The sequence below is a fragment of the Esox lucius genome, chromosome 18 (genome assembly GCF_011004845.1).
Source record: "Esox lucius isolate fEsoLuc1 chromosome 18, fEsoLuc1.pri, whole genome shotgun sequence".
NCBI classification, from domain to species: domain Eukaryota; kingdom Metazoa; phylum Chordata; class Actinopteri; order Esociformes; family Esocidae; genus Esox; species Esox lucius.
The window spans coordinates 19,755,381-19,782,448 of record NC_047586.1 but is presented as its reverse complement, the minus strand read 5'-3'; the positions used below and the strand labels follow the sequence as shown (position 1 = coordinate 19,782,448).

Here is a 27,068-nt window from a genome sequence, read left to right as displayed (position 1 = left end):
AAATCTGCCCATCTGTATAACCCTTCAGTGTCTCTGTTGTTTGTCCAGATGCTTAAGGTCCCCCTCAAGGGTTGAGAAAGTTAACCAGATGGGGGAGGACAACATGTGACTTGTTTGAAACCTATGACATGTGATAGAACAGGGGGAGTGTGTTTCATTGACAAGACAGATGGCTAACAACACCCCTTTTTCTATGTGGTATATACGGTTGAATGAGCTATATTTAGTTAGAGACTCCTCGAATGATTATGTAAGTAAGCGTTTGACGCGTCTCTCTTATATGCAAATAATAAAGAAACTGTTAATTTGTGCCAAGAGTATTTCGTTTCTGTACTTCCTTCTTAAAGAGTTCTGATCGATAAAATTGCCATCCCAACATTCGAACCAGGGTCGCCCACGTGAAAGGCTGTGTCAGTAACCACCACATCACAGAGCTGTATATTTGCTGATAGTCAGTATAGCCTCTTGTCTGAACAAATCCTCTTTTGCCATTGGCCATTTCAATAGTTAATTGGTCATTCGTGAATTACATTTATACAGTTAAAATGACTAACATTTCTTACTAAGTTTACCTCCACCCCAAATAACGGCTATGTATTGCGTTTGCCACTGGCTGATTTAACAGCGTATTAGCCAGTAATGAGCTTTACCGGTATCTACTAAATTACTGGAATTGTCATAAGAATTGAGCAATTGCTAGCAAGTCTGCCAAAGCTATTTCATTTCATGGCATGAGAACGTATTTTGTTCTTTCATGCCAAAACAATGTACTTTTTCTTTCATTCATGAATTACAATCAATAAAGCCGACAATAACTAACTTTTTCATCAAGTGAAAAGACGAGAGAATCGTGGAATCTAACAGATATAACTAATAAATGTTGTTACTCTCAATAGATTCGAACTTAGGTCTTCCACAGGAGAGGCACTGTCTTTAACCACTACACGATGGCATTACATGTTTTAGCAGTAGCTAGACTCCATTGAGGATTGTGTAAAATGGACTAACATTTCTTATTAAGTTCACCTCAAACACAAGTAGCATCTATGAACAGTATTGCTTTTGCCACTGGATGTTTTAACAGTTCATTAGCCAGTAATTTGGCTTACTAGTATCTACTAACATCCTAGGAATAATCATAAGAATAGAGCAATTGCTAGCGAGACTGAAGATGAACTATTCCATGCCAGAAACAGTCGCAATATAACTGTATACAGTTTCAGGTTTCGGTTTTAGCCAGCGAAGTTTCCGCCAATACGGAATAATTCACAATGCGTTCTTCGCTTCGCCTGCGAGGAGATACAAACTTGTGACCTATAGTACACAAGTCTGCTTCTCTAACCACTACGCTATTTAACAAGGGGTACTAACTCGCTCACACAATCACTCACTCACTCACACACTCACCAACTCAATAAGAGACATTCACTCTTCTTAGCCGGCTCTGTTTGCATGGTCCTGCAAAAATGAATGTGTTGGAAAGGCAAAATGTTCTGCAGAGGGGTCTGGGTCTGTGACCCATCACTAACCATAACCTCCCTGTGTACTACTGGACTCTGTGACCCATCACTAACCATAACCTCCCTATGTACTACTGCACTCTGTGACCCATCACTAACCATAACCTTCCTGTGTACTACTGGACTCTGTGACCCATCACTAACCATAACCTTCCTGTGTACTACTGGACTCTGTGACCCATCACTAACCATAACCTCCCTATGTACTACTGCACTCTGTGACCCATCACTAACCATAACCTCCCTATGTACTACTGCACTCTGTGACCCATCACTAACCATAACCTTCCTGTGTACTACTGGACTCTGTGACCCATCACTAACCATAACCTTCCTGTGTACTACTGGACTCTGTGACCCATCACTAACCATAACCTCCCTGTGTACTACTGGACTCTGTGACCCATCAATAACCATAACCTCCCTGTGTACTACTGGACTCTGTGACCCATCACTAACCATAACCTCCCTGTGTTCTACTGGAGTCTGTGACCCATCACTAACCATAACCTCTCTGTGTACTACTGGACTCTGTGACCCATCACTAACCATAACCTCCCTGTGTACTACTGGACTCTGTCACTGCCTTGCAATATCTGCCACTGTCACTGGCATTGACTGATAAGGAATTTTTCATCTGTTACATATACAGGTCTACTTTAATACTTGGACATGTTCTGCCCCCCTCTATTTGCCTTCATTGCACATTTAGACTTGGCAACTGAAGTGTATTTGAACATCATTACAGATACATTCTACTGTAACATACATATACTTAATACTTGGACATTTTCACTTCTGGTTACACACAAACTTTTTTCTACATTTAAAAAATAAAATGTTTGTATGGCTTAACTCCCCTGAGGTGCATTGATAGTAGAATAAAAGGAGTTTGGGTCAGCAGCGTTCTCTGTCTCTCTTCCTGTTTCAGTAGAGGGCATAACTGAGGCGTAGTTCAATGCATCCTCACCATGGGCCTACACACACACACACACACACACACAATCACAACAAAGGAAACGTTTTGAAAGTCCTGTAGGAAGAAGACACAACAGTATGTACATTAGTTTCACTTACGACAACACTCTGGAGGGGATTTTGGTCTACGTGGTTGATGGAGGCATAGGTGATACTGCCAGCAGGTTGACTCTACAAGTGAATAATTTACATAATGTTAGTCTCATTTTTACAACAATATGGGTTAAAACATGTTTCATTTGATCATATACTGTAACATATTGATGAACTGACCCTGTCTTCGTTGTCTTGTGGGGTACAGTGATTTATTGCATTAAGACCCTAGAAATGAATAACAATAGTAATGAATGACAGTATTTATAGTGGGACCTTTAGTTAATTATGTACAACAATAGTTAAATAATACTTGAAGACAGAATACAAGGTAACTCACAAGGCTGGCATCAGCTGCCATTTGAATCTCTGAAGAAAGCAATTAAAAAAAAACATCAGAGGACCTGTCTCCATGTGTATTACTGAGCTAGTGATGCATTTTATTAAACAAAAAAAAAAGATCAACATCAATACTTACTGGTTCTCCTGCGTAATATGATGACAGTGACAATGACAGACATGGAAACTGCCACAAACACTCCCACAGACGTTCCCACAACAACAGGGATATTCTGTGTTGAAGGAGAACCTGTGGGTGGATGCATCCTTGTTTACTCAAATGTAATTAAACAGACATTAGTGCTGCCCAAGGTATGTTCCTCAAATGACGCCCAATGCTTAACTACTGATATTTCTGTATTACAATTTTCCTCTAAGATATGGTGCCTAGACAATCTGGACTTTCTCCAAAATCAAATAAAAAAATTAAGCAAAAGTAAAAGCAGAAAATTAACAAAACAAACAATAAGACATATTTTGCGCAAAAACATAAGAGGTATGGTTTTATTTGAACACAATGATTTCTCAAACCCAAAACTTCTCGAATAGTAATATAATTTTCAGAAAAACTCAATATTATTTTTATTATTATTATTTGCAACCCTACAATCTATATTCCGTAGAGAATTCCCTAGAATGGATAACAGACTCTACGTTTAGAAAGAAAACAGGTTGACAAGATTTTGTTCAGCCTTTAAAGACTGATTTCAAACACAGGTTTGACTACCTCAAGTTGTCTAACAACAACAATTGTTGTAGGTTTCTGTTGAAATTGTTGAACTTGTAATTTTGGAAGCATACTTTTGGAGGGATCTGGAGTTGAATGTAATTATGTTTAGGACTGTTATTACATACCAGTTTTTAACTGCTGCTGGGTGGGTGTCTTGACAGAACTCACAGTAATTTGATGAGAAGTGCCTAAAAAAATTATACTTTCATTACTCAAATTCTTGTTAAATCTACAATTGTACAATAATAAATGTTATAAAATCCATTACCAGTTGAAGATGGGGTGGTGGCTGATGTGACTGGTCCTGAAGTAGAGGCTGTACTTCCTGGATAGGAACATATTTTAATTAGTGGCAAGCCTCATATACCCAAATGATTAGTGTTGTTGTTTACCAAAAAGTATTTATTGTTAAAGCAATAGTTTGGGACTAGATGTTCCACCTCAATGGCTAGGAGATTCAATTTAGGAACCTTTTGGTTACTGGTCAGATGGTCTAACCACTTAGTTACCAGCTGCCTAAAAAAACATTCATATAAGCATCTAAGACCAGGTAACTTGTAGGACTAAAGGGAGACGGAAAATTATAGAATAGATCCACATCCACTGACTCTGTGTTGCATTTTGGAGTTTTCTCTTCTGCAATCTCCTAAATCATTATTCACTTCACTCTCCAGAAGGAAGACAGAAGGCACACATGCACATTTGTATTCAGACACTATTCATGACTTTGTAGAAGCACATTTGTCTGCCTCTACCAGATTTGTACAACTTGGTTTTGGTGTTAGCTCCTGTTGTTCCTTGTCAATATTTTCAAGCTCTGTCAGTAAAGAGGTGGAGCATCAGTGAACAGTGATCTGCAGGTCCCCTCAACAGATGTTCAAGGTAGGTCATGTCTGGGCTTTTTCTTGCTCTTGTGCTTTGGGTCATTGTTGTCCTGAAAGATGATTCTTTACACCAGTCGGAGGTCCTAAGCAATCTAGATCGCTTCATCCTTCCCTGAATCCTGACCAGTCTACCAGTCCCTGCTGTTGAGAAGCATTCCCATAACATGACACTCCCAACACCATGCTTTACAATAGAGATGTATTAGCTAGGGGGTGAGTGCTACCTTATTTTTGCCAGTTGTACAGTTTGGCATTCAGACCAAATTTGTCTAAGCAGAGAATCTTCTTTCTCATGCTGTCAGTCCTTGAGGGGGCATATCATTATGCCACAAACACTCCCACAGACGTTCCCACAACAACAGGAATGTTCTGTGTTGAAGGAGAACCTGAGGGTGGATGCATCCTTGTTTACTCAAATGTAATTAAACAGACATTAGTGCTGCCCAAGGTATGTTCCTCAAATGACGCCCAATGCTTAACTACTGATATTTCTGTATTACAATTTCCCTCTAAGATATGGTGCCTAGACAATCTGGACTTTCTCCAAAATCAAATAAAAAAATTAAGCAAAAGTAAAAGCAGAAAATAAAGAAAATAAACAATAAGACATATTTTGCGCAAAAACATGAGGTATGGTTTTATTTGAACACAATGATTTCTCAAACCCAAAACTTCTCGAATAGTAATATAATTTTCAGAAAAACTCAATATTATTTTTATTATTATTATTATTATTTGCAACCCTACAATCTATATTCCGTAGAGAATTCCCTAGAGTGGATAACAGACTCTACATTTAGAAAGAAAACAGGTTGACAAGATTTTGTTCAGCCTTTAAAGACTGATTTCAAACACAGGTTTGACTACCTCAAGTTGTCTAACAACAACACTTGTTGTAGGTTTCTGTTGAAAATGTTGAACTTGTAATTTTGGAAGCATACTTTTGGAGGGAACTGGAATTGAATGTAATTATGTTTAGGACTGTTATTACATACCAGTTTTTAACTGCTGCTGGGTGGGTGTCTTGACAGAACTCACAGTAATTTGATGAGAAGTGCCTAAAATAATTATACTTTCATTACTCAAATTCTTGTTAAATCTACAATTGTGCAAAAATAAATGTTATAAAATCCATTACCAGTTGAAGATGGGGTGGTGGCTGATGAGGCTGGTCCTGAAGTAGAGGCTGTACTTCCTGGATAGGAACATATTTTAATTAGTGGCAAGCCTCATATACCCAAATGATTAGTGTTGTTGTTTACCAAAAAATATTTATTGTTAAAGCAATAGTTTGGGACTAGATGTTCCACCTCAATGGCTAGGAGATTCAATTTAGGAACCTTTTGGTTACTGGTCAGATGGTCTAACCACTTAGTTACCTGCTACCTAAAAAAACATTCATATAAGCATCTAAGACCAGGTAACTTGTAGGACTAAAGGGAGACAGAAAATTCAAGAATAGATCCACATCCACTGACTCTGTGTTGCATTTTGGAGTTTTCTCTTCTGCAATCAGCTAAATCATTATTCACTTCAGTCTCCAGAAGGAAGACAGAAGGCACACATACACATTTGTATTCAGACACTATTCATGACTTTGTAGAAGCACATTTGTCTGCCTCTACCAGATTTGTACAACTTGGTTTTGGTGTTAGCTCCTGTTGTTCCTTGTCAATATTTTCAAGCTCTGTCAGTAAAGAGGTGGAGCATCAGTGAACAGTGATCTGCAGGTCCCCTCAACAGATATTCAAGGTAGGTCATGTCTGGGCTTTTTCTTGCTCTTGTGCTTTGGGTCATTGTTGTCCTGAAAGATGATTCTTTACACCAGTCGGAGGTCCTATGCAATCTAGATCGCTTCATCCTTCCCTGAATCCTGACCAGTCTACCAGTCCCTGCTGTTGAGATGCATTCCCATAACATGACAGTGACAACACCAGGCTTTACAATAGAGATGTATTAGCTAGGGGGTGAGTGCTACCTTATTTTTGCCAGTTGTACAGTTTGGCATTCAGACCAAATTTGTCTAAGCAGAGAATCTTCTTTCTCATGCTGTCAGTCCTTGAGGGGGCATATCATTATGCCACAAACACTCCCACAGACGTTCCCACAACAACAGGAATGTTCTGTGTTGAAGGAGAACCTGAGGGTGGATGCATCCTTGTTTACTCAAATGTAATTAAACAGACATTAGTGCTGCCCAAGGTATGTTCCTCAAATGACGCCCAGTGCTTAACTACTGATATTTCTGTATTACAATTTCCCTCTAAGATATGGTGCCTAGACAATCTGGACTTTCTCCAAAATCAAATAAAAAAATTAAGCAAAAGTAAAAGCAGAAAATAAAGAAAATAAACAATAAGACATATTTTGCGCAAAAACATGAGGTATGGTTTTATTTGAACACAATGATTTCTCAAACCCAAAACTTCTCGAATAGCAATATAATTTTCAGAAAAACTCAATATTATTTTTATTATTATTATTATTATTTGCAAACCTACAATCTATATTCCGTAGAGAATTCCCTAGAGTGGATAACAGACTCTACATTTAGAAAGAAAACAGGTTGACAAGATTTTGTTCAGCCTTTAAAGACTGATTTCAAACTCAGGTTTGACTACCTCAAGTTGTCTAACAACAACACGTGTTGTAGGTTTCTGTTGAAAATGTTGAACTTGTAATTTTGGAAGCATACTTTTGGAGGGAACTGGAGTTGAATGTAATTATGTTTAGGACTGTTATTACATACCAGTTTTTAACTGCTGCTGGGTGGGTGTCTTGACAGAACTCACAGTAATTTGATGAGAAGTGCCTAAAATAATTATACTTTCATCACTCAAATTCTTGTTAAATCTACAATTGTGCAAAAATAAATTTTATAAAATCCATTACCAGTTGAAGATGGGGTGGTGGCTGATGAGACTGGTCCTGAAGTAGAGGCTGTACTTCCTGGATAGGAACATATTTTAATTAGTGGCAAGCCTCATATACCCAAATGATTAGTGTTGTTGTTTACCAAAAAATATTTATTGTTAAAGCAATAGTTTGGGACTAGATGTTCCACCTCAATGGCTAGGAGATTCAATTTAGGAACCTTTTGGTTACTGGTCAGATGGTCTAACCACTTAGTTACCTGCTACCTAAAAAAACATTCATATAAGCATCTAAGACCAGGTAACTTGTAGGACTAAAGGGAGACAGAAAATTCAAGAATAGATCCACATCCACTGACTCTGTGTTGCATTTTGGAGTTTTCTCTTCTGCAATCAGCTAAATCATTATTCACTTCAGTCTCCAGAAGGAAGACAGAAGGCACACATACACATTTGTATTCAGACAATATTCATGACTTTGTAGAAGCACATTTGTCTGCCTCTACCAGATTTGTACAACTTGGTTTTGCTGTTAGCTCCTGTTGTTCCTTGTCAATATTTTCAAGCTCTGTCAGTAAAGAGGTGGAGCATCAGTGAACAGTGATCTGCAGGTCCCCTCAACAGATGTTCAAGGTAGGTCATGTCTGGGCTTTTTCTTGCTCTTGTGCTTTGGGTCATTGTTGTCCTGAAAGATGATTCTTTACACCAGTCGGAGGTCCTATGCAATCTAGATCGCTTCATCCTTCCCTGAATCCTGACCAGTCTACCAGTCCCTGCTGTTGAGATGCATTCCCATAACATGACAGTGACAACACCAGGCTTTACAATAGAGATGTATTAGCTAGGGGGTGAGTGCTACCTTATTTTTGCCAGTTGAACAGTTTGGCATTCAGACCAAATTTGTCTAAGCAGAGAATCTTCTTTCTCATGCTGTCTGTCCTTGAGGGGACATATCATATGCATTTTAGGCATATCAGGAGCGACTTTTGTGTAGCTAGTATACCCTACAAGGTCTGATTGATGGAATTCTGCAGACAGGTGATCCTTCTGGCAGGATCTCCCATCTCGCTCGGTTAGAATGGCAATTGGATTCATTGGTGCACTCCTCCATGAACTGCCACCTTAACGTGGTGGAGGGGTTTGAGTACCCGAGTGACCCTAGGAGCTATGTTGTCTGGGGCTATATGCCTCTGGTAGGGTCTCCCAAGGCAAACAGGTCCTAGGCGACGGGTCAGACTAAGAGCGGTTCAAAACCCCCCTTAATGATGAAAAATTATTTGAGTTCCGTGACGTCGCCCGGTATGGCGCAGCCGGGGCCCCACCCTGGAGCCAGGCCCGGGGTTGGGGCTCATACGCGAGCGCCTGGTGGCCGGGCCTTTCCCCATGGGGCCCGGCCGGGCTCAGCCCGAAGGAGCGACATGGGGCCGCCTTCCTGTGGGCTCATCACCCACAGGAGGGACCATAAGGGGCCGGTGCTGAGAGGATCGGGCGGCAGTCGAAGGCGAGGGCCTAGACAACCCGATCCCTGGACACGGAAACTAGCTCTAGGGACGTGGAACGTCACCTCGCTGGCGGGGAAGGAGCCTGATATGAGGTTGAGAGGTTCTGACTAGAGGTAGTCGGGATCACCTCTACGCACGGCTTGGGCTCTGGAACCACACTCCTTGAGAGAGGATGGACTCTTTACCACTCTGGAGTTGCCCATGGTGAGAGGCGGCGGGCTGGTGTGGGTTTGCTTATAGCTCCCCAGCTCTGCCGCCATGTGTTGGAGTTTACCCCGGTGAATGAGAGGGTCGTTTCCCTGCGCCTTCGGGTCGGGGATAGGTCTCTCACTGTTGTTTGTGCCTACGGGCCGAACGGCAGTGCAGAGTACCCGACCTTCTTGGAGTCCCAGGGAGGGGTGCTGGAAAGTGCTCCGACTTGGGACTCTATCGTTCTACTGGGGGACTTCAACGCCCACGTGGGAAAGGACAGTGACACCTGGAGGGGTGTGATTGGGAGGAACGGCCCCCCTGTCTGAACCCGAGTGGTGTTCAGTTATTGGACTTCTGTGCTAGTCACAGTTTGTCCATAACGAACACCATGTTCAAGCATAAGGGTGTCCATCAGTGCACATGCCACCAGGACACCCTAGGCCGCAGGTCGATGATCGACTTTGTTGTCGTTTTATCTGACCTGCGGCCGTATGTCTTGGACACTCGGGTGAAGAGAGGGGCGGAGCTGTCAACTGATCACCACCTGGTGATGTTGTCGTGTTGGCCCCTTCAAACCAGGACCTTCATCATGCACTGGGATGTTTTGCAGCCAAGTGTGAAGCGGGGATGAGAATCAGTACCTCAAATCCAAGGCCATGGTCCTCAGTCGGAAAAGGGTGGCTTGCCCACTTCAGGTTGGTGGAGAGTGCCTGCCTCAAGTGGAGGAGTTTAAGTATCTAGGGGTCTTGTTCACAAGTGAGGGAAGGATGGAACGGGAGATTGACAGACGGATCGGTGCAGCTTCTGCAGTAATGCGGTCGATGTATCGGTCTGTCGTGGTGAAGAAAGAGCTGAGCCTCAAGGCGAAGCTCTCGATTTACCGGTCAATCTACGTTCCTACTCTCACCTATGGTCATGAGCTTTGGGTCATGACCGAAAGGACAAGATCCCGGATACAGGCGGCCGAAATGAGCTTTCTCCGCAGGGTGGCTAGGCGTTCCCTTAGAGATAGGGTGAGAAGCTCGGTCACCCGGGAGGAGCTCAGAGTAGAGTCGCTGCTCCTCCACATCGAGATGGGTCAGCTGAGGTGGCTTGGGCATCTGTTTCGGATGCCTCCTGAACGCCTTCCTGGGAAGGTGTTTCCGGTCCCGTCCCACCGGGAGGAGACCCCGGGGAAGACCTAGGACATGCTGGAGGGACTATGTCTCCCGGCTGGCCTGGGAACGCCTCGGTGTCCCCCCGGAAGAGCTGGAGGAAGTGTCTGGGGAGAGGGAAGTCTGGGCATCTCTGCTTAGACTGCTGCCCCCGCGACCAGGCCCCGGATGAAGCACGTCCCTTTTTTCTTTGTTGCCATATTTTGATTGTGCCATCCTGTTGTGACCTACAGTTGAATATGAAAGACAGGTTTCTTGCCTGTTCACTCATGTGTTCTTTACAAATGGTACATATATGATAATTTCTTCAAGGGTATGCAAACCTTTGAGCACAACTGTATATAACTTTTGTTACCCAAGGAGGGAAAGCGGTGCCAAAATTCCCATGCTGTCCTAGTGAAGTTATTACAGATGTAGCTGGGCATAGGCATGGAATTTGGAATTTGACCACGTTTTGCAAATAAATAGGTTTGTGTTTGTTAGCTGTACTATACAAAACTGTACAAAAAAGTGTAAACAATTGCAATTTAGTTTTGAATGTGGCAATTCTGAGATATGGCTTTGTCTTTGCAACTCCACGTATAAGGCCAGTAACCCAGAGCTGCCACTTCACTGTTGACATTGAGACTGGTGTTTTGCAGGTACTGTTTAATGGAGCTTCCAGATGAGGACCTGTGAGGCATCTGTTTCTCAAACTAGACACTAATGTATTTGTCCTCTTACTAAGTTGTGCACTGGGGCCTACCAATCTTTCTATTCTGGTTAAAGCCGGTTTGTGCTGTTCTGTGGAGGGAGTAGTACAGTTTTGTATGTGATCAGTTTCTTGGCAATTATTCACATTGAATAGCTTTCAATTCTGAGAACAATAATAGACTGGTGAGTTTCAAATCAAAGTTGTTTATTTCTTTCCATTTTGAGCCTGTAATCAAACCCACAATTGCTGATGCAGTGAATTTGCTTTTCATCTGACAACAAGGACATTTCTATGTGACCCAAACCTTTAAATGGTAGTGTACAGTATATAGATTTCCAAATGCTAGGATGTATTATTTTTACTTACAACAAAAGCATTCACAGGAGCAGAAATTCTGATGTGAGACTAAAATAAATGTGTGTTTAATTAAGATTAAATATATTATCATTAGAAGATGTGGAGGTGACTGACATGCTTGGCCCTGCGTGAATGATGAATACCGCAGTAGTCTTGTAGCTTGCGAAAGAGAGTATTTTCAAACTCTTTTCTCTGATCATGATGTATCTTGGATGGGAAACCAAAACGCATAATAAAATCATCAAAGAGTTTTCTGGCCGCGGTCTTCCCATACTTGTCTTTCGTTGCGTAGGCTTGTGCGTATTTAGTAAAATTATCCACAACTACAAGTATATACTCCTCACCCCCTTTACACTTGTCCAAGTGTAAGTAGTCGATGGATATCATCTCAAACGGTGCAGAGGTCTCAATGCTTTGGATAGGTGCCCTGATTATTCTGTTAGGTTTTTTCCTTTTTATGCTGCGACACACTTGGGTAACATAGTGTTCCATTTCCTGTCTCATTTTTGTCCAGAAGAACTGTTCTCTCGCGAGAGCCACCATTCGATGCCATCTCCATCAATCTTCAGATGGGGCCACTCTCTGAGAAGTTGTCTCACTGCTTCACTTTCTGCCAGCTTGTCTTTATGTTTCAGGAATGCATGTGTTTTCTTTAAAGCCAGAGCCCTGCTAATAGCTAAGTCTGCGCTCTGGGCAACTGAGATGTTACACCCCTCTGGCAGTGCAATGATGTTGCATGTGACAGCATAGATCCAATCAACATCTTGGATTTGATCTCTTTCCAGAGCTTTACCGATGCATTCAATAGCTTCCTGAGGGCATTCTTCTGTACACTCTTGCATGATCTCTTCAATGGGCTTTTGTCTTCATGACAGGAAATCTGCGTCTCTGTTTGCTGTTCCGGGTCTGTACTTCAACCTATAATCCGCCAGCTCCGCCACCCAGTGGTGTCCTGCTGCATTGAGCTTTGCTGACCTCGTGACATAGGTCAAGGGATTATTGTCTCTATATACAACAAAGTCAGGTGCATGGAACAGGTAGTCACGAAAACGTTCTGTGATGGCCCATTTTAGTGCCAAGAATTCTAGTTTGCCAGAATGTAGCTTGTAATTATTTTTAACTCTCTTCTGAACAGTGGATGGACAAAAGAAAAATGTTGGGAAGCTCCACCTGTTGCAGTCGGGACGGAAAAATGTCCTTCTTGTTCATTTGGATTACTGGGTGCGATATCATTCTCAACCACCGGGTGATGGTCTTGCGCCCTCTGTTGGGGCTGGGATACGCCATTATAATAATTTTTCCCTTTGATTTCCTCAATTTTGTCATTTACATGCAGCAATAGAGACATCCCTTCATCCTCTTGTAAAATAACATCTTCCCCATCTAGATACTGGAGAATCTGCCTCCTCAGCTTACGAGGTAAGTCTTTTTCACTTTTATCCACCATTAGACTGAATGCCCAGCATATACATTCACCTAAAGTATTATTAGGAACACCATACTAATACTGTGTTTGAACCCCTTTCACCTTCAGAACTGCCTTAATTCTACGTGGCATTGATTCAACAAGGTGCTGAAAGCATTCTTTAGAAATGTTGGCCCATATTGATAGGATAGCATCTTGCAGTTGATGGAGGTTTGTGCACATCCAGGGCACGAAGCTCCCGTTCCACCACATCCCAAAGATGCTCTATTGGGTTGAGATCTGGTGACTGTGGGGGCCATTTCAGTACAGTGAACTCATTGTCATGTTCAAGAAACCAATTTGAAATGATTCGAGCTTTGTGACATGGTGCATTATCCTGCTGGAAGTAGCCATCAGAGGATGGGTACATGGTGGTCATAAAGGGATGGACATGGTCAAAAATAATGCTCAGGTAGGCTGTGGCATTTAAACGATGCCCAATTGGCACTAAGGGGTCTAAAGTGTACCAAGAAAACATCCCCCACACCATTACACCACCACCACCAGCCTGCACAGTGGAAACAAGGCATGATGGATCCATGTTCTCATTCTGTTTACGCCATCTGAATGTCTCAATAGAAATCGAAACTCATCAGACCAGGCAAAATGTTCCAGTCTTCAACTGTCCAATTTTGGTGAGCTCGTGCAAATTGTAGCCTCTTTTTCTTATTTGTAGTGGAGATGAGTGGTACCCGGTGGGGTTTTCTGCTGTTGTAGCCCATGCGCCTCAAGGTTGTGCGTGTTGTGGCTTCACAAATGCTTTGCTGCATACCTCGGTTGTAACAAGTGGTTATTTCAGTCAAAGTTGCTCTTCTATCAGCTTGAATCAGTCGGCCCATTCTCCTCTGACCTCTAGCACCAACAAGGCATTTTCGCCCACAGGACTGCCGCATACTGGATGTTTTGCCTTTCTCACACTATTCTTTGTAAACCCTAGAAATGGATGGGTGAAAATCCCAGTAACTGAGCAGATTGTGAAATACTCAGACCGGCCCGTCTGGCACCAACAACCATTGCTTAAATCACCTTTCTTTCCCATTCTGACATTCAGTTTGGAGTTCAGGAGATTGTCTTGACCAGGACCACAAATATTTCAAATCTGGTGCTGTCAGTGTCAGTAACTTTTCTTCTATCTCATCTACAAGAGTTTCCCACACAGACGACATCTGTTGCACTTTTGACATAATAGAGGACATTTACCTTCAATGCTTCGTCTGGAGCACCGCAGTATTGACAACGTTGGTAGCTAGGTAGCTAGCAGCTAGCTCTTACTCTTGCTTGGTTCGTGATGGACTCCGACCGGGCGGAAACACCAAGTTCATGTTGCACCCTTAAAACAGACACCGTCTTTTCTTTTGCAACTTTATTTTGCCAGTTCTGTTGGAATCATTCTTTCACACGAAGCAACACAACATCCCTCAACAACAGCGATCTCACCTCCGTTCACCAAACTTGGCTCTCCTCTTCCACATGCCACTGCGCGGGCTTCTGACCTCAACAAAAAACGTAACTTTTACCTTTCAATAACATAAATCAGAGCAATATCCAGAATAACCATAAAATGTAATTACAATGAAATTACTGTGACCTCCCCCACATAACTCTACCCATATTCCTTTTTAATTAAATTATGAAATTACTAAATAACACTTCTAGGTTGCAACATATACCCTGGCAGAAATTGTGAAATATTTGCATTTATTTTGAAAATATGACTGATCATGCAATATAACTGTCTTTTATTCAAGGATAGTGATTGTATGAACCCATTTATTATCACATAGCTGTATGGCTCCTTTTTAAATCATAATGAAAACAGAAATCACCTAAATTGACATGATCAAAAGTTTACATACCCTTGAATGTTTGGCTCTGTTAGAAACACACAAGGTGACACACACAGGTGAAAATGTCAATTAAAGGTTAATTTCCCTCACCTGTGGCTTTTAAAATTGCAAATAATGTCTATATATAAAGAGTCAATGAGTTTGCTCAGTGCATCCACATGAGAGCTACAGTAACAGAGTAATTACTAAACCATGGGGAGCAGAAAACAACTGTCAAAAGCTACAACAATAAGCTAATGGACCTTTATAAAGATATAAAAGGATGTAAAAAGATCTCCAAAGCCATGCTAATGCTAGTCAGCGCTGTCAATCACTTATTAAGAAGTGGAACATTTCGGGATCTCTGGATACCATGCCAAGGTCAGGTAAACCAAGAAAGATTTCAGCCAAAACTGCCAGAAGAATTGTTCAGGATACAAAGAAAAACCCACAGGTAACCTCAGGAGAAATACAGGCTGCTCTGGAAAAAGACAGTGTGGTTGTTTCAAGAAGCACAATACGACAATGATTGAACAGAAATGACCTGCATGGTCGAGTTGCCAGAAAGAAGCCTTTACTGCGCCAATGACACAAAATCACATTGACACGCCTAACAGATTCTGGCACACTGTAATTTGGATGCAGCATGTTATCAGAAAATACTGGCAGACAATTTGCATTCTTCTGCAAAAAAGTAAAATGTTACAAATAAGTAACACAAAATGACAATTAATTAAAATGTATGTGTTTTCAAAAATATTCACTGAACAATATAGCCACCCCTCTTTTCAATAACTGCCATGAGCCTTCTATCCATCGATCTATCTTGATCTGTTCACGAACAACTTTCGCTGAAGCAGCAACTACAGCCTCCCAAATGCAGTTCAAAGAGGCGTATAGTCTTCCCTGACTGTAAACCTCGTGTTTGAGAAGGGCCCACAAATTCTCAATATTAATTAATAATTTAAGTCAGGTGAGCTAGGGGGCCAGGTCATTATTCGGGCATCTTTGAGGCCCTTGCTTGCTAGCCAACAGTGGAGTACTTGGATGCATGTAATGGAGCATTGTACTGCACAAAGATCATGGCCTTCTTGAATGCTGAGGACTTCTTCCTGTACCACTGCTTGAAGAAAATATCTTCCAGAAACTGACAATAGGTTTAGGAGTTGAGTTTCAGTCCATCTTCAACACAAAAAGGTCCAACAAACTCATCCTTAATAATAGCAGTCCATACCAGTACCCCTCCCCAACCTTGCTGGCACCTGACTAAAAGTGGTGCCGGGTCCATTAGTGATCCAGCCATGGTCCCATCCATCTGGCCCATCAAGAGTCTTTCTCATTTCATCTGTCCATAAAACTTTAGACAAATCTGTCTTCAGGTATTTCTTTCCTCAATCCATATGCTTCAACATGTGAATCATATTCAGTGGTGGTCTTCTTTCAGCCTTCTTGAACTTGGCCATGTCTGTGAGAACTTGACAGCTTGTTGTTCTGGACACTCCAGGTAGGTTGGAGTTCTGGAATATGGTGGCACTGGAGGATAAGGGTCTGCAAACTTTTGAGCACAACTGTATGTGGGTTCTTCTCTTCACACTGCCTGATTTTCTACAAGCTGACTTGTCTAAATGTTTAATTAGTATTTATTTCAACTTGGAATGGAATTTCTTTAACTGATGTACACTTTAGCATTGTCTGCTTTTCTATTGCCTGCTATAAAAGACTCTGGTCTTTGTTTGTGACATGTCTGAATGATATCAGTAGATCATTGGGTTCTCTGACCATCTGTTTATCTGCCTAAACCAATTAGGCTATCTGTCCTCTGTTCTTCAGGAATATGGCCGACTGTTTCTTACGATGATACCCTAGCCCCTTTGGTGGAAGTGGAGGTGATTTGGGTAACACCCAGGACAGGACAGATGAAGGAATAATGGTACAGATGTTGTCTTTAGAGAATGAATGAGCAGTCATAACACACCACTTTTACCTGTATAAATACTGTGACTGTTCTGTTTTCCTCAGAGCTTCGTCACAGGTTTATTTTGTATATTTTTGACGAGTCTCTCCTTGCAACCTTTAATTTGTGCCAAGATTATGTTGTCTCTGTACTTACTTCCATTGAGAGTTCTTACAGATGGCATTACCATAAAAAGTACCAGAGTGCTGAGGGGTACTGGTGATGGTCTTGACAGGAATCATAGGTGTTGTATCAAAACAAAACAAAACTGCAATTAAAAATGTAAAGCAAAAACGTATCGTCCCATTCTCAAAGAATAGAGGGAAAAACCCAGACTAGATATATGGGAAACACTGCTTCATAAGAAAAGTATACATTTTTATGAACTCACATGGCACATAAAAGAAGTTCTACATAATGTATCAAATAAATTACTTTCAGAACGTGGGGAAGTGGTTGACATAGTTGGTCCTTTGGTAGAGGCTTATACATCTGATTTATAAGTTGAGAACAAACAAGGTTAAATTTTTTTCTTGGTCAATCTGTGTGACTAGCTTGACATACCAGAGTGATTACAGATGAAATCTGTGTAACTAATGTAGAATCTGAGCATTAACAATTACAATATGAATGTACGTTTCATTGGAAGTGAATGTGCCTAGATAATGAGAACAACAGAAACCTCTCTGTTTAGATTATCTCTCAGTAGGTAGCGCTCAAATGACAGGAATGTTTACGATGGCCATATGGCATGGGGGTTGACTCCTAAAAATTTAGAAACGCCCTTAATGTTTAGGCTAGCTGGTAACCAACATTACAGTGAGAAGAGATTGACTGAGATGAGATTGAGGTTGTGTAAGGAAGACCAGGTCCGTAACCTCATGAACAAGACTTTCTAATGCTGCAATAAATAATATACTTTCTCTCTCCCTTGACAAACGGGTATGCTAATTATTACAACCACTATACGAAACGGCCAATTTCTAACACGATGCTGCCGCGACCCGATGGATATGTTTTAACGATTCTGCTGAACTTCAGCTGGAGAGCTTAGGGGCTCGATTTGCAATCGCGAGGAAGAAGTTGTTTTTCCCGGTTACTGGTTGCTGAAAACAACTGAACAGTGAGTCATTAAACTACGCCATAGAACGAACTGTCAAGATTGCAAAAAGCGTTAGTTTGTCAAACAAGCCCTATGACGACCCGACTAGGCCGTGATTTTTATTGCGTGGAATCTGTCTGCGGGTGCGGACAGTCCGTCTCAATTTGTTGGGGCGTTGACCGGTGTGCTTCAGTGCTGAACTGTATTCCATGTCGCCATAGTATGATGACACTTCATTTTCCTTTTCGGGATTAGTGTGTGATATTGTATTTTTCGGCAATTATACAGTGACTTGTACAAGTAAAAATATAATGCCGTCCAGTTGTACAAATACAACAAGAGGACTGCAGCCTCTGACGCGCATGATGCGTTCATGTTTAAAAAGCAAGGCGCGAATAGGATACCATCAAGAACGAAAAGGATCATTAACAACGATGCCTGGACTCGAAATGGACAGAAAGAAAAAGAACGTTTTCCGGCTAAACAAGATGGATTCCGAGGAAGTTGTATATGGACAGATGGAGAGTGTGGTACAGACGAAGAGAGAAGACAGAGGAAAGTTAAGATGGCCGAGAAAGGACAACAGTCGAAAGGCGCAAAAGGAGACAATCGAAATGGACGAAGATTCATTCTGTTTGACCACCTGGCTGACCGACAGTAGTCTCAAGATGGAGTCTCTCTTATGGGATCCTGGAATCATGGACAATACTAGGAACTGACGTGAGCTTTCATAATCATTGATTCAGAGTTCTTAAATGTTTATTTCCTAAAAATGTATCGTACTTAATCATTAAATGAAGCTGGAACTTATCAAGGAAACCTGATCACCTTCCTCGGTAATAGCCAAGCTTATTTAATTAAATATTACATGTAGTTTGAGAAGCAATTGAATGTTATATAGCATGTTTTAATAGGCATTCGAAATAGCCTGTTTTGTTCTGTCATGCTTGAACATGTTTTAATAGGTATTCAAGAAATAACCTGTTTTGTCATGTGTACTTCTGTAATTTTGAGTCAAACGTATTTATTGCGTTGATGATAATGTTTAAAACCGTAAGGCCTCAAGGGGGGTCTCACAATGTAGGTAGGCCTTAATCAAGGCCCACCACGTGGTACTTGTCTGTTGCTTGCTGAGCTGTTCGCTAGCACAAGTGGGTACATCTGAAACCTATGATGAATTAGAATTTGGTACAATGATTTTCTAATCTGGTAAAATAGTCTCAAGGTTGTCTTACAAAAAGGTTAACGTATTGTGTTTTCGCTCTCCTTTTATATTGTATAAGTGGTAGGATGAAGAATCCACATGGTGATAGACTTGTACGTTAAGGAGACACGCAGTGTTCCATAAGGACTGAATTTGAATCCAATATAGTCATAGCCTTAAAAAAAAAAAAGTGTAATACAGCTGAAGCGAGTTTATTCCCCAACATAACAATTAGATGTATTTTAAATGCTGAATTGAGTTTGGTTAAATAATATAGTTTCTCTTATTTGTATTTACCAACAATAACTGGGATAATGCTTGTTTTCAAAACCAACACCTGATACTCGTTAATGGAGTTTAAATTCTAAAATGGTAAATTGACTAATGAACAAATAGGTAATTGATGTAACCGTGTTTAAGGCCTACATTGAGTTTCCTTTGGATTACTTATTGTACCTTGATTTTAGTGACTTCATACATCTGTTTTCTGTCTGGATTGCCATTCTTAAGAGTTTCTTAATTTCCACCCTAATGTTGAGTTGTTGTATAGATAATGATGAGCACATTTCTACAAACTGCGAAAATATTAGATGGGTTGGACACTAAATCAAAATCTCCAGTTAACCAAGGATGTCGGCTAAATTGATAGGATAGTCTGAGGACCATAAACTAACATTTGGCCTTTTTAATGGATTACCATAAATGGGTGGAGCTCATAGTAGCAACCTTTCCCATTACATCAGAGTAGCCTATTACTAAGGGTTAAATTCAAGTGTTCAGTCTGGTCTCATCTATGGTAATTTTATCAACAAAAGCATATACAGTTTTGGGATAAACAAACATTAAGTGAAAGCTAAATATATTTTCCTCTCAATAGCTTTAATGTTGAAATGTATGATTTTGAAACCAACTGAAGTGAGGGTAGAGACCAAAAGTCATCCCCCATTGTTGATGATAGAACAAAGAAAAAGCATAAAGTTGTGATTTAAGGTTTAGCTGACCGCCACTATTTGGAATAAAAATGAATCTAACTTTGCGAATTCCCTAAAATTTAGGAGGTTACACAAGACACTGCTTTTCATGAGGTAGTTTGGCCGTTGCCTGTAAAAATTCTAAAGTTGTATGCTGTCGCTATGCTAATACAATTGCCCTGGTGGTTGCAACAGGTAAACCACTGCACATGGGCTGGAGTTTTTCACTCCTACAATTTAGTTGCACAGTTTATCCCCTGGGGGCCGAACAATTTAGTTAGGCATGTGCCAAGAAACTACAGGATATTATAAATGCATGATAGCCAATTTCACAGACCTGTGTGATGGTACTGTGGCAAAGACAAATTTGAGAGCTGTTTAGCTATGTGGTAAAATTTGTTAATGGGTTATATGGTTTATAATTCCTTCGCACAAGCGACCGTGTTGCACATTGATGTCTTTGTATTAGTGAATGTTTGTGTTTTTTAAATTGTTCACTTTGTTTTGATGAATATACAGGATGCAACTCCTTATCGAATGGATTATAGATCCATCCCTACTACCAATTCTCTATTTTTCATGTCTGTCCTGAAAAGATGGCCAGTGTGGGTTCAGGATGGCGCCTCCTGTAGCCTTATTTGTCATTGTTTTGCATTCACTCATGGTGTCATTTTCCATTGACTTAATGAAGTGAAGGCAGGGGGGATGTATGATATGATAATTGATTATGATTGGAAAGAGTTGAGCTTAGGGCTCAAGGCAAATCAAATTGGTATTTATAAGGAGTTTTGTGAAAAAATTAGTTTTTCCTGTTTGCATAGTTATAACGGAGCATTGGCATCTGTTATGTTTTACATTTTCCATTTACAGGATGTTTTTAATTGGTTTATTTGGAAATTGTTTTGGTTGATGTAAGGTCTAACATTTTAATGGTTGAATAGTATAGATCTAACCATTTCTGATTTGGCTAAGCAAAGTCAAGTCTGACAATTTTATTCCACTGCTAGCTGCTATCGGGCATTAATATAGCACAAGGAGTCATAAAACAACCAAGCCAGTTCTGGATGGGAAAGGAACTTAGACATAGACTTTTATGGAAACTTGTCTGAATAGAGTGTACACTTCACTCTTATGATGGAACTTCTGAGATCCACAAGTTTTCAGGACTGATCTATTGTCTTCATTGTTGGGAGTTGACGGAACCATACCCAGTAGGGCTGTGCAATATGGACAAAATAATCATATTGCGATTTTTTTGAACGAATATTGCGATTGCGATTTTATTTGCGATTTTGGCAACTGTTTTTGCTTTTTCAAACAAGCTACAGCCATACATTCTAAATGTATTCAGTGCACAAGAAGTGCATAACAAAACATTTCACAATGAAATAACATAGTATTAAGTTTAATAAACAAAACTGTAGTAAAATTGTCTTTAAAACAGACAACATAAAATAAATTAAGATTAACTAACCTCAAACTCTAGTTACAGTAATAACATACTGTACACAGTAGTACTAACTGCTTGATAAAACTGTAATAAATTGTCTTAAACAGACAACATGAAAAAAATAAAGATTAACTAGCCTCAATTCCAGTCATAACAATAATTAAAAACTAACCTAAATCAAAAAAAAAAAAGAAAAAAAGATTGCTCTCTTAAAGGTTTTTTGCAAGAAAAACCAGCATGTCCACCATTTCTGGTTTTAAGCATGACCGGTGACATGTCACCACATTTCCCCCAGTACTAAACACTCTCTCCGAAGGTGAGCTGGTGGCAGGAATACAAAGATACTTTTGTGCAACCCTGCTCATTCTTGGAAAATGTATCTGATGGAGTCTCCACCATTTCAGAGGATCTTCCTCACTGTCAATGGATGGAGAAAGCAGGTAGCTGTTTAACTCAGCGGCTATGGCTTCTTCAAGTCGCAGAGCTGCTGGCATGGCTGATGTCGTTTTGAAGAAGCTTCCTAAGGACTTCCGTGCTTTTTTGCCTTGTGGAGGTAGATCGATGTCAGGATTCTCTCTGCATGTGTTACTCACAGATTCAGATGTATCCTTCGACATACAGAACAGAAAGAAAAGATTAAAAAGCCATATGAAATAGTGTTTATCTAAGGAGATGACAGTTTCATCCAGTTTACATAAATTAACTCACCTTGTGTGAACTCATTTCCATGTCAGACATGACCCTGGCCTTAATGTTTGGAAGTTTAACCTCATCAGTGTAGCTGGTTTTGAATCTTGGATCCAAAAATGTTGCTGTATCCAGAAGCTCTTGGGTAGTTTCATCCTCATAATGTTTGTTGAGGTAGTTCAGAATTTTTGACTTTATAGTCTTTGTCAAGTCAGTATCTTCATCCTCCACTGCAAGTATCTTGGTGTTCAGCAGGTGAAGAACCGGTTTCACATACGACACACTGATGTAGTTTTCACTGGAAAGGGCATCCGTGAACTCCTGAAGTGGACCTAATGCCTTACTTACAGATTCTAGAACATCTGTGTCTTGCCATTGGGGCACTAGGTGTCTTGTTTTACGGTCAGCTGACAGGACCTGGGACAGTGCCCTCTGCTCCAAAACCCTGTCTATCATTTGTTGCATTGAGCCCCATCTTGTTGGGCATGATGTTATGAGGGCATGTTGGGGAAGCTGGAGTTCTTCCTGGGCTTCGGCTAACATCTTCTTTTTTTTCCAACTGTGGGAAAAATGTCCCACTAGCTTTTTACACAATCCGTTGGCTCGGGAAATGCGAGGTTCATCTTTGATTGCATTTTCTAAAAAATAAAATATTGTAAAACTTAATGAAATTGTGTATTTCATTCATTTAAATATAAAACTATTGAGTAACACTTTACAAAAAGGTGCTATTTGTTAACAACTAGTTAATACATTAGCTAAAATGAACTGACAATGAGCAATACTAATAATGTTAGTTCATGTTAATTTTAGCATTTATTAATACATTATAATCAAACGTTGTCATTGTTAACATTAGTTAATGCACCATGAACTAACATGAATAGCTGTAGTGACATGAACTAACATTAACAAGAATGAATAAATGCTGAAAAAGAAAATTGTTTATTGTTAGCTAAAATATTAGTATTTGTGGCGACATATATGCAAATTCATTCTCTGCCAGTAGGAGGCTGACATGAACTAACGTTAACAGAGCGGTTTCCTTGGTAACGCTATATACAAAGCATTGCAACGCTCGGCTGCTTTATCAGGCATGTAAGTTATGGAAAAATAAAAAGAAAATGACATCCAAAAATTTCTGATGACAATCGGTTTCCTTCAGACTTATGGTACCAACTATGGTACAAGTTGAAAATACTATTACAAAACATTATAATACGTTTTCATATTAAACATCTTTGCGCAATTTGTTTCTTAATAAAAAAAGTATGCCCTACAAAGTGTCCTAATGTAAATTATACATTACTTAATGTGAAGTATAATAAATGTATAATAAAATCTAACTTACCAATTGCCAAATGCAGTCTGTGTCCGAAGCACTGCAATCGTGTCCAGTTGTTCAAAGTGACAGCCTTCACTATATTAGTTCCATTGTCTGTGGTGATAGACACTTGTTGCTCTTCACAAAGTCCCCATGATGCTAAAGCTTCTTTTAAACCTTCAGATATATTTTCTCCAGTGTGATCTTCTGGGAAGAATGCTGTTTGCAAACATCGACTTTTCATTTCAAAGTTGTCATTCATATAGTGGACCGTTAAACTCATGTATGGCTCCATCGTTCTGCTGGACCACAAATCTGTGGTCGTGGCGAAGTATTTCACCTGCTTGAGCTCGTGTTCAACGCCCGCCTTACATTTCTCATACATTTCGGGAATAGCAAATCGTGTGAAATGAGTGCGAGATGGCAGCTGGTATCTTTTGTCAAGTGTTTGAATTAGTCTTCGGAAGCCGTCTTTACTGACGATGTGCGCAGGCATCATATCTTTGCATATATGATAGGTGATTGCTTCTGTAATTTCTTTGTGCCGTTTTGATCCTTTCTCATAAGGCACGGCGCTTGCAAATGCTTGAGCAATGGATACTTGTTCAGGCTGTTCGGGCTGGCTATGATGTGTGCTTTTGTTTGTTTCGATTGACTTTGTCGACATGCATTGATCATGATCGCTGTTTTAAGTGTTGGAACAGATTTGTAGTATTGCTCCGTTTCGTTGGAATAATCATTTCACAAGTCTTGCAAATTACCTTGCTCTGTGACACATCCTCTCTCCTGAATCCAAAATACTCCCAGACTGACGTTGAATTTCTTTTTGGCACCAATTCATTTTTATTTTGACCTGCATCCATATTTTATGTTCTTTCCTCCCGCTCGCCTATTCGGTTCTCCCGCTCAGCTTCGTCGTGCGCTGAGTGAGCTCTGATTGGTTAACATCTTTCTCCCGCTCAGCTTAGCTGTGCGCTGCGTAAGATCTGGTTGGTTAACATATTAAAATCATGCGCACAAGAACGCATTCTGTATAAAAATCTAAATAAATTAATAGATAAAATTGCAGCCTTATGCGGTTTAGAAATCGCATGTGCTTAAATCGCGATTTTTTTGCGATTGCGATTAATTGCACAGCCCTAATACCCAGTGGATGAAAGTCCGATGGACTGTTGAACCACACTAATCGTTGTTTTGCAGTTATACTTTCAACAGATCAGGACATCACAACCCCTTTTCTGATGATACATGTCACTGACTGGACACAGACAACTGAGTGTGTGAGTACCAGCAACATGTTCAAGAAGGACTTCTACAACCACATTGGTTGAATCTGTTTCATATTTTCCTGACCACTCACATGGCAGAACGATGCCAGGGTCAGATCACTTGGCTTCACACTCCATTTCTAGATGAATCATCGACAGTGAGATGAGAGGAGAGTCCACCTGAGTCCTGAAGGACTCCACATACTACAGGTCAGAGTACCACGGGCCAGTTGACTGGACAGGTCACATGGTCCCAACACAGTGGAATACACTGTTGTGGTGTTAATCTTGATTAAGTGAAGTGTTGGAAACTCACTTATCCATTATACACCTACACTGACTTGGCAAATTGCTGGGTCCACATCACACTGACTGCAATAATTGATTTTGGAACTTTCATCACTGATGCAAGACAAAGAAAACTGAAGACGAGAACTGAAGGACACTTGATTGGAAACTTACTTCTTTCCTTACAATCTAAGATTTTCCTAAATAAACTGATATGGTGATTTCATATGTATGAAGGTTTGTTTCTCGCAAGACAGGTGGGAAACTCTACACGATGACAATCCCAGTATTGGACTTCGGCGTATTTGTGATGATGCTTAATTATCTACATTATGATGGCTATCATGGTTTGTTTGGACAGTGAATTGTTCCCTATTATAGATGGTCCCTGACAAAGGTAGATGTTTTCCCTATTTTACAGGTAGAAATCTGTCACAGGTACAACAGGATATGCATAAGTCTTTTGTATGATTTTGTCGCATGGATCATGATACGGACAAGGGGGGTTTTGATTGTTCAATGGACTTTGGGGGAAATGTTTTAATCATGATGTCATGTTGAGTCTGGTTTTCTGCTGAACACCGTTAACACTGGTAATAACCTGTTGATGTCAATGTTTCTTGACCTTTATAATCTGAGGTGGGGACAGGATTGATGACTGTCATACGCATGGAAGATGTACTATATCTTTACAAATCATACAATGATTACCTGGGACCATGAAGTTGAAATCAATGGATATCTCCTTTTCATTTATAGTCAGCTGACATATCCACTTCCTGTTGTTGTCCTCCTTCTGGAGAGTCAGAGTGATGTCACAGTCAGATGTTTGTGTGACCTGGTGTCTGGAGTCTTTCTTCAGCTTATTACCTGTCTCATCCAACCAGAGGAGACTAACATGTTCTGTAACACCACGGGAACAGTTCCCAGGTCCATCATATGTGTACAGAAAGCACCTTAATGTTACTGGTCTATCAGGCTTTGTATCGGTCACTGGTGTTGACAAGGAGTCTGAGAGAGAAAACATACATGGATGAACTTATTCAGTATATTAATGTAGTGGTCACATTGAAGATGACTACAAACTCCACGGTGCACTGTGAGATCTAAGCTCCCATTTAAACAGTAATACTCACTGGTTAGAACAGACAGATGAACAGGAGCATCCCCTCCATGTTGTGATCCATTACTAAGGATTTGTTTACAGTTGTAGATTCCAGCATCCTCAGCTCTGACATCACGAACATGTAGAGAACAGTCAGACCCCACTTTCAGTCTGTCTGCTCTCTCTGAGTTAGTTTTAATCTTCCCATGTCCAACCTCTTCAATAGTAGTCTCTAATCTTTTTATGTGATGGTTCCATGTAGTTGAGGAGCAGTTTGGATAAACCACATTGGTACATGACAGACTTACATTATCTCCCACTCTGGTGAACAGAGAATGAGTGTCTCCACTGACACCTGACAAGATAATAATCAGAATATGTTTCAATGGTAAAACACAATACATATTATTACAAGAACGTTACTTGATATTCTTCACAAGTGTTCTTAATCTGGATATCATCCTTGTCTTTGCTGTCTTACCTGATAGTAAGACATACAATAGTCACAAGGCAACATAAAATATAATGGTAGATGTCTGCCATGATCCTCTCTCTCTCTGTCAGAGTTTCACCACTAAACACCATCTGTACTAGCATCACTTCCTCAAAGTGGTCATGTTTCATCTTCAGTTGTGTAAGATTTTATATCAAATTCCACTGCTCACCAGAAGTTGAGAGTCATTGTCTATTATCAAAATATGAAAAACTATTGACATACTGATTTTGCCTTCATATGACCCTGTTTCCATAAAAGTTGGGACGCTGCATAAAATGAAATTAAAAACAAAATAAAATGATGTGCAAATCCATCAGATGTGTACAGAAAGCACCTTAATGTTACCGGTCTATCAGGCTTTATATCTGTTACTAGTGTTGAAGAGGAGTCTGAGAGAGAAAACATACATGGAGGAAATGATTCATTATATTTAGTGGTCACATTGAAGATGATTAGAAACTCCACAGTGCACTGTGAAATATAAGCTTCCATTTAAACACTAATACTCACTGTTTAGAACAGACAGATGAACAGGAGCATCACTTCCATGTTGTGATCCATTACTAAGGTATTGTTGACAGGTGTACTTTCCAGCATCCTCAGCTCTGACAT

At 40.4% G+C, this 27,068-nt stretch overlaps 1 protein-coding gene across 1 annotated transcript; it reads right to left on the bottom strand.

Annotated features, from left to right (window-relative positions):
- Positions 1 to 2,371: 2,371 nt before the first annotated feature.
- Positions 2,372 to 27,068, bottom strand: LOC114829435 (mucin-5AC-like). The gene is made up of 13 exons (XM_034287971.1): positions 27,044 to 27,068; positions 25,567 to 25,758; positions 7,437 to 7,493; positions 7,294 to 7,356; positions 5,683 to 5,739; positions 5,540 to 5,602; positions 3,929 to 3,985; positions 3,786 to 3,848; positions 3,070 to 3,180; positions 2,932 to 2,960; positions 2,772 to 2,819; positions 2,598 to 2,669; positions 2,372 to 2,497 (listed from the first exon to the last, which is right to left on the bottom strand). Exons 1-13 carry the CDS (start codon positions 27,066 to 27,068, stop codon positions 2,372 to 2,374), a joined length of 963 nt encoding a protein of 320 aa, XP_034143862.1.

Coding starts and splice junctions, on each gene's coding strand:
- LOC114829435 (XM_034287971.1), bottom strand. CDS start 27,068: ATGTCAGAGCTGAGGATGCTGGAAA. Junction 7,494..25,566: donor TTTCAACTTCATGGTCCCAG/GTAATCATTGTA, acceptor GTTCCTATCCAG/GAAGTACAGCCTCTACTTCA. Junction 3,849..3,928: donor CACCACCCCATCTTCAACTG/GTAATGGATTTT, acceptor TAATTTTTTTAG/GCACTTCTCATCAAATTACT.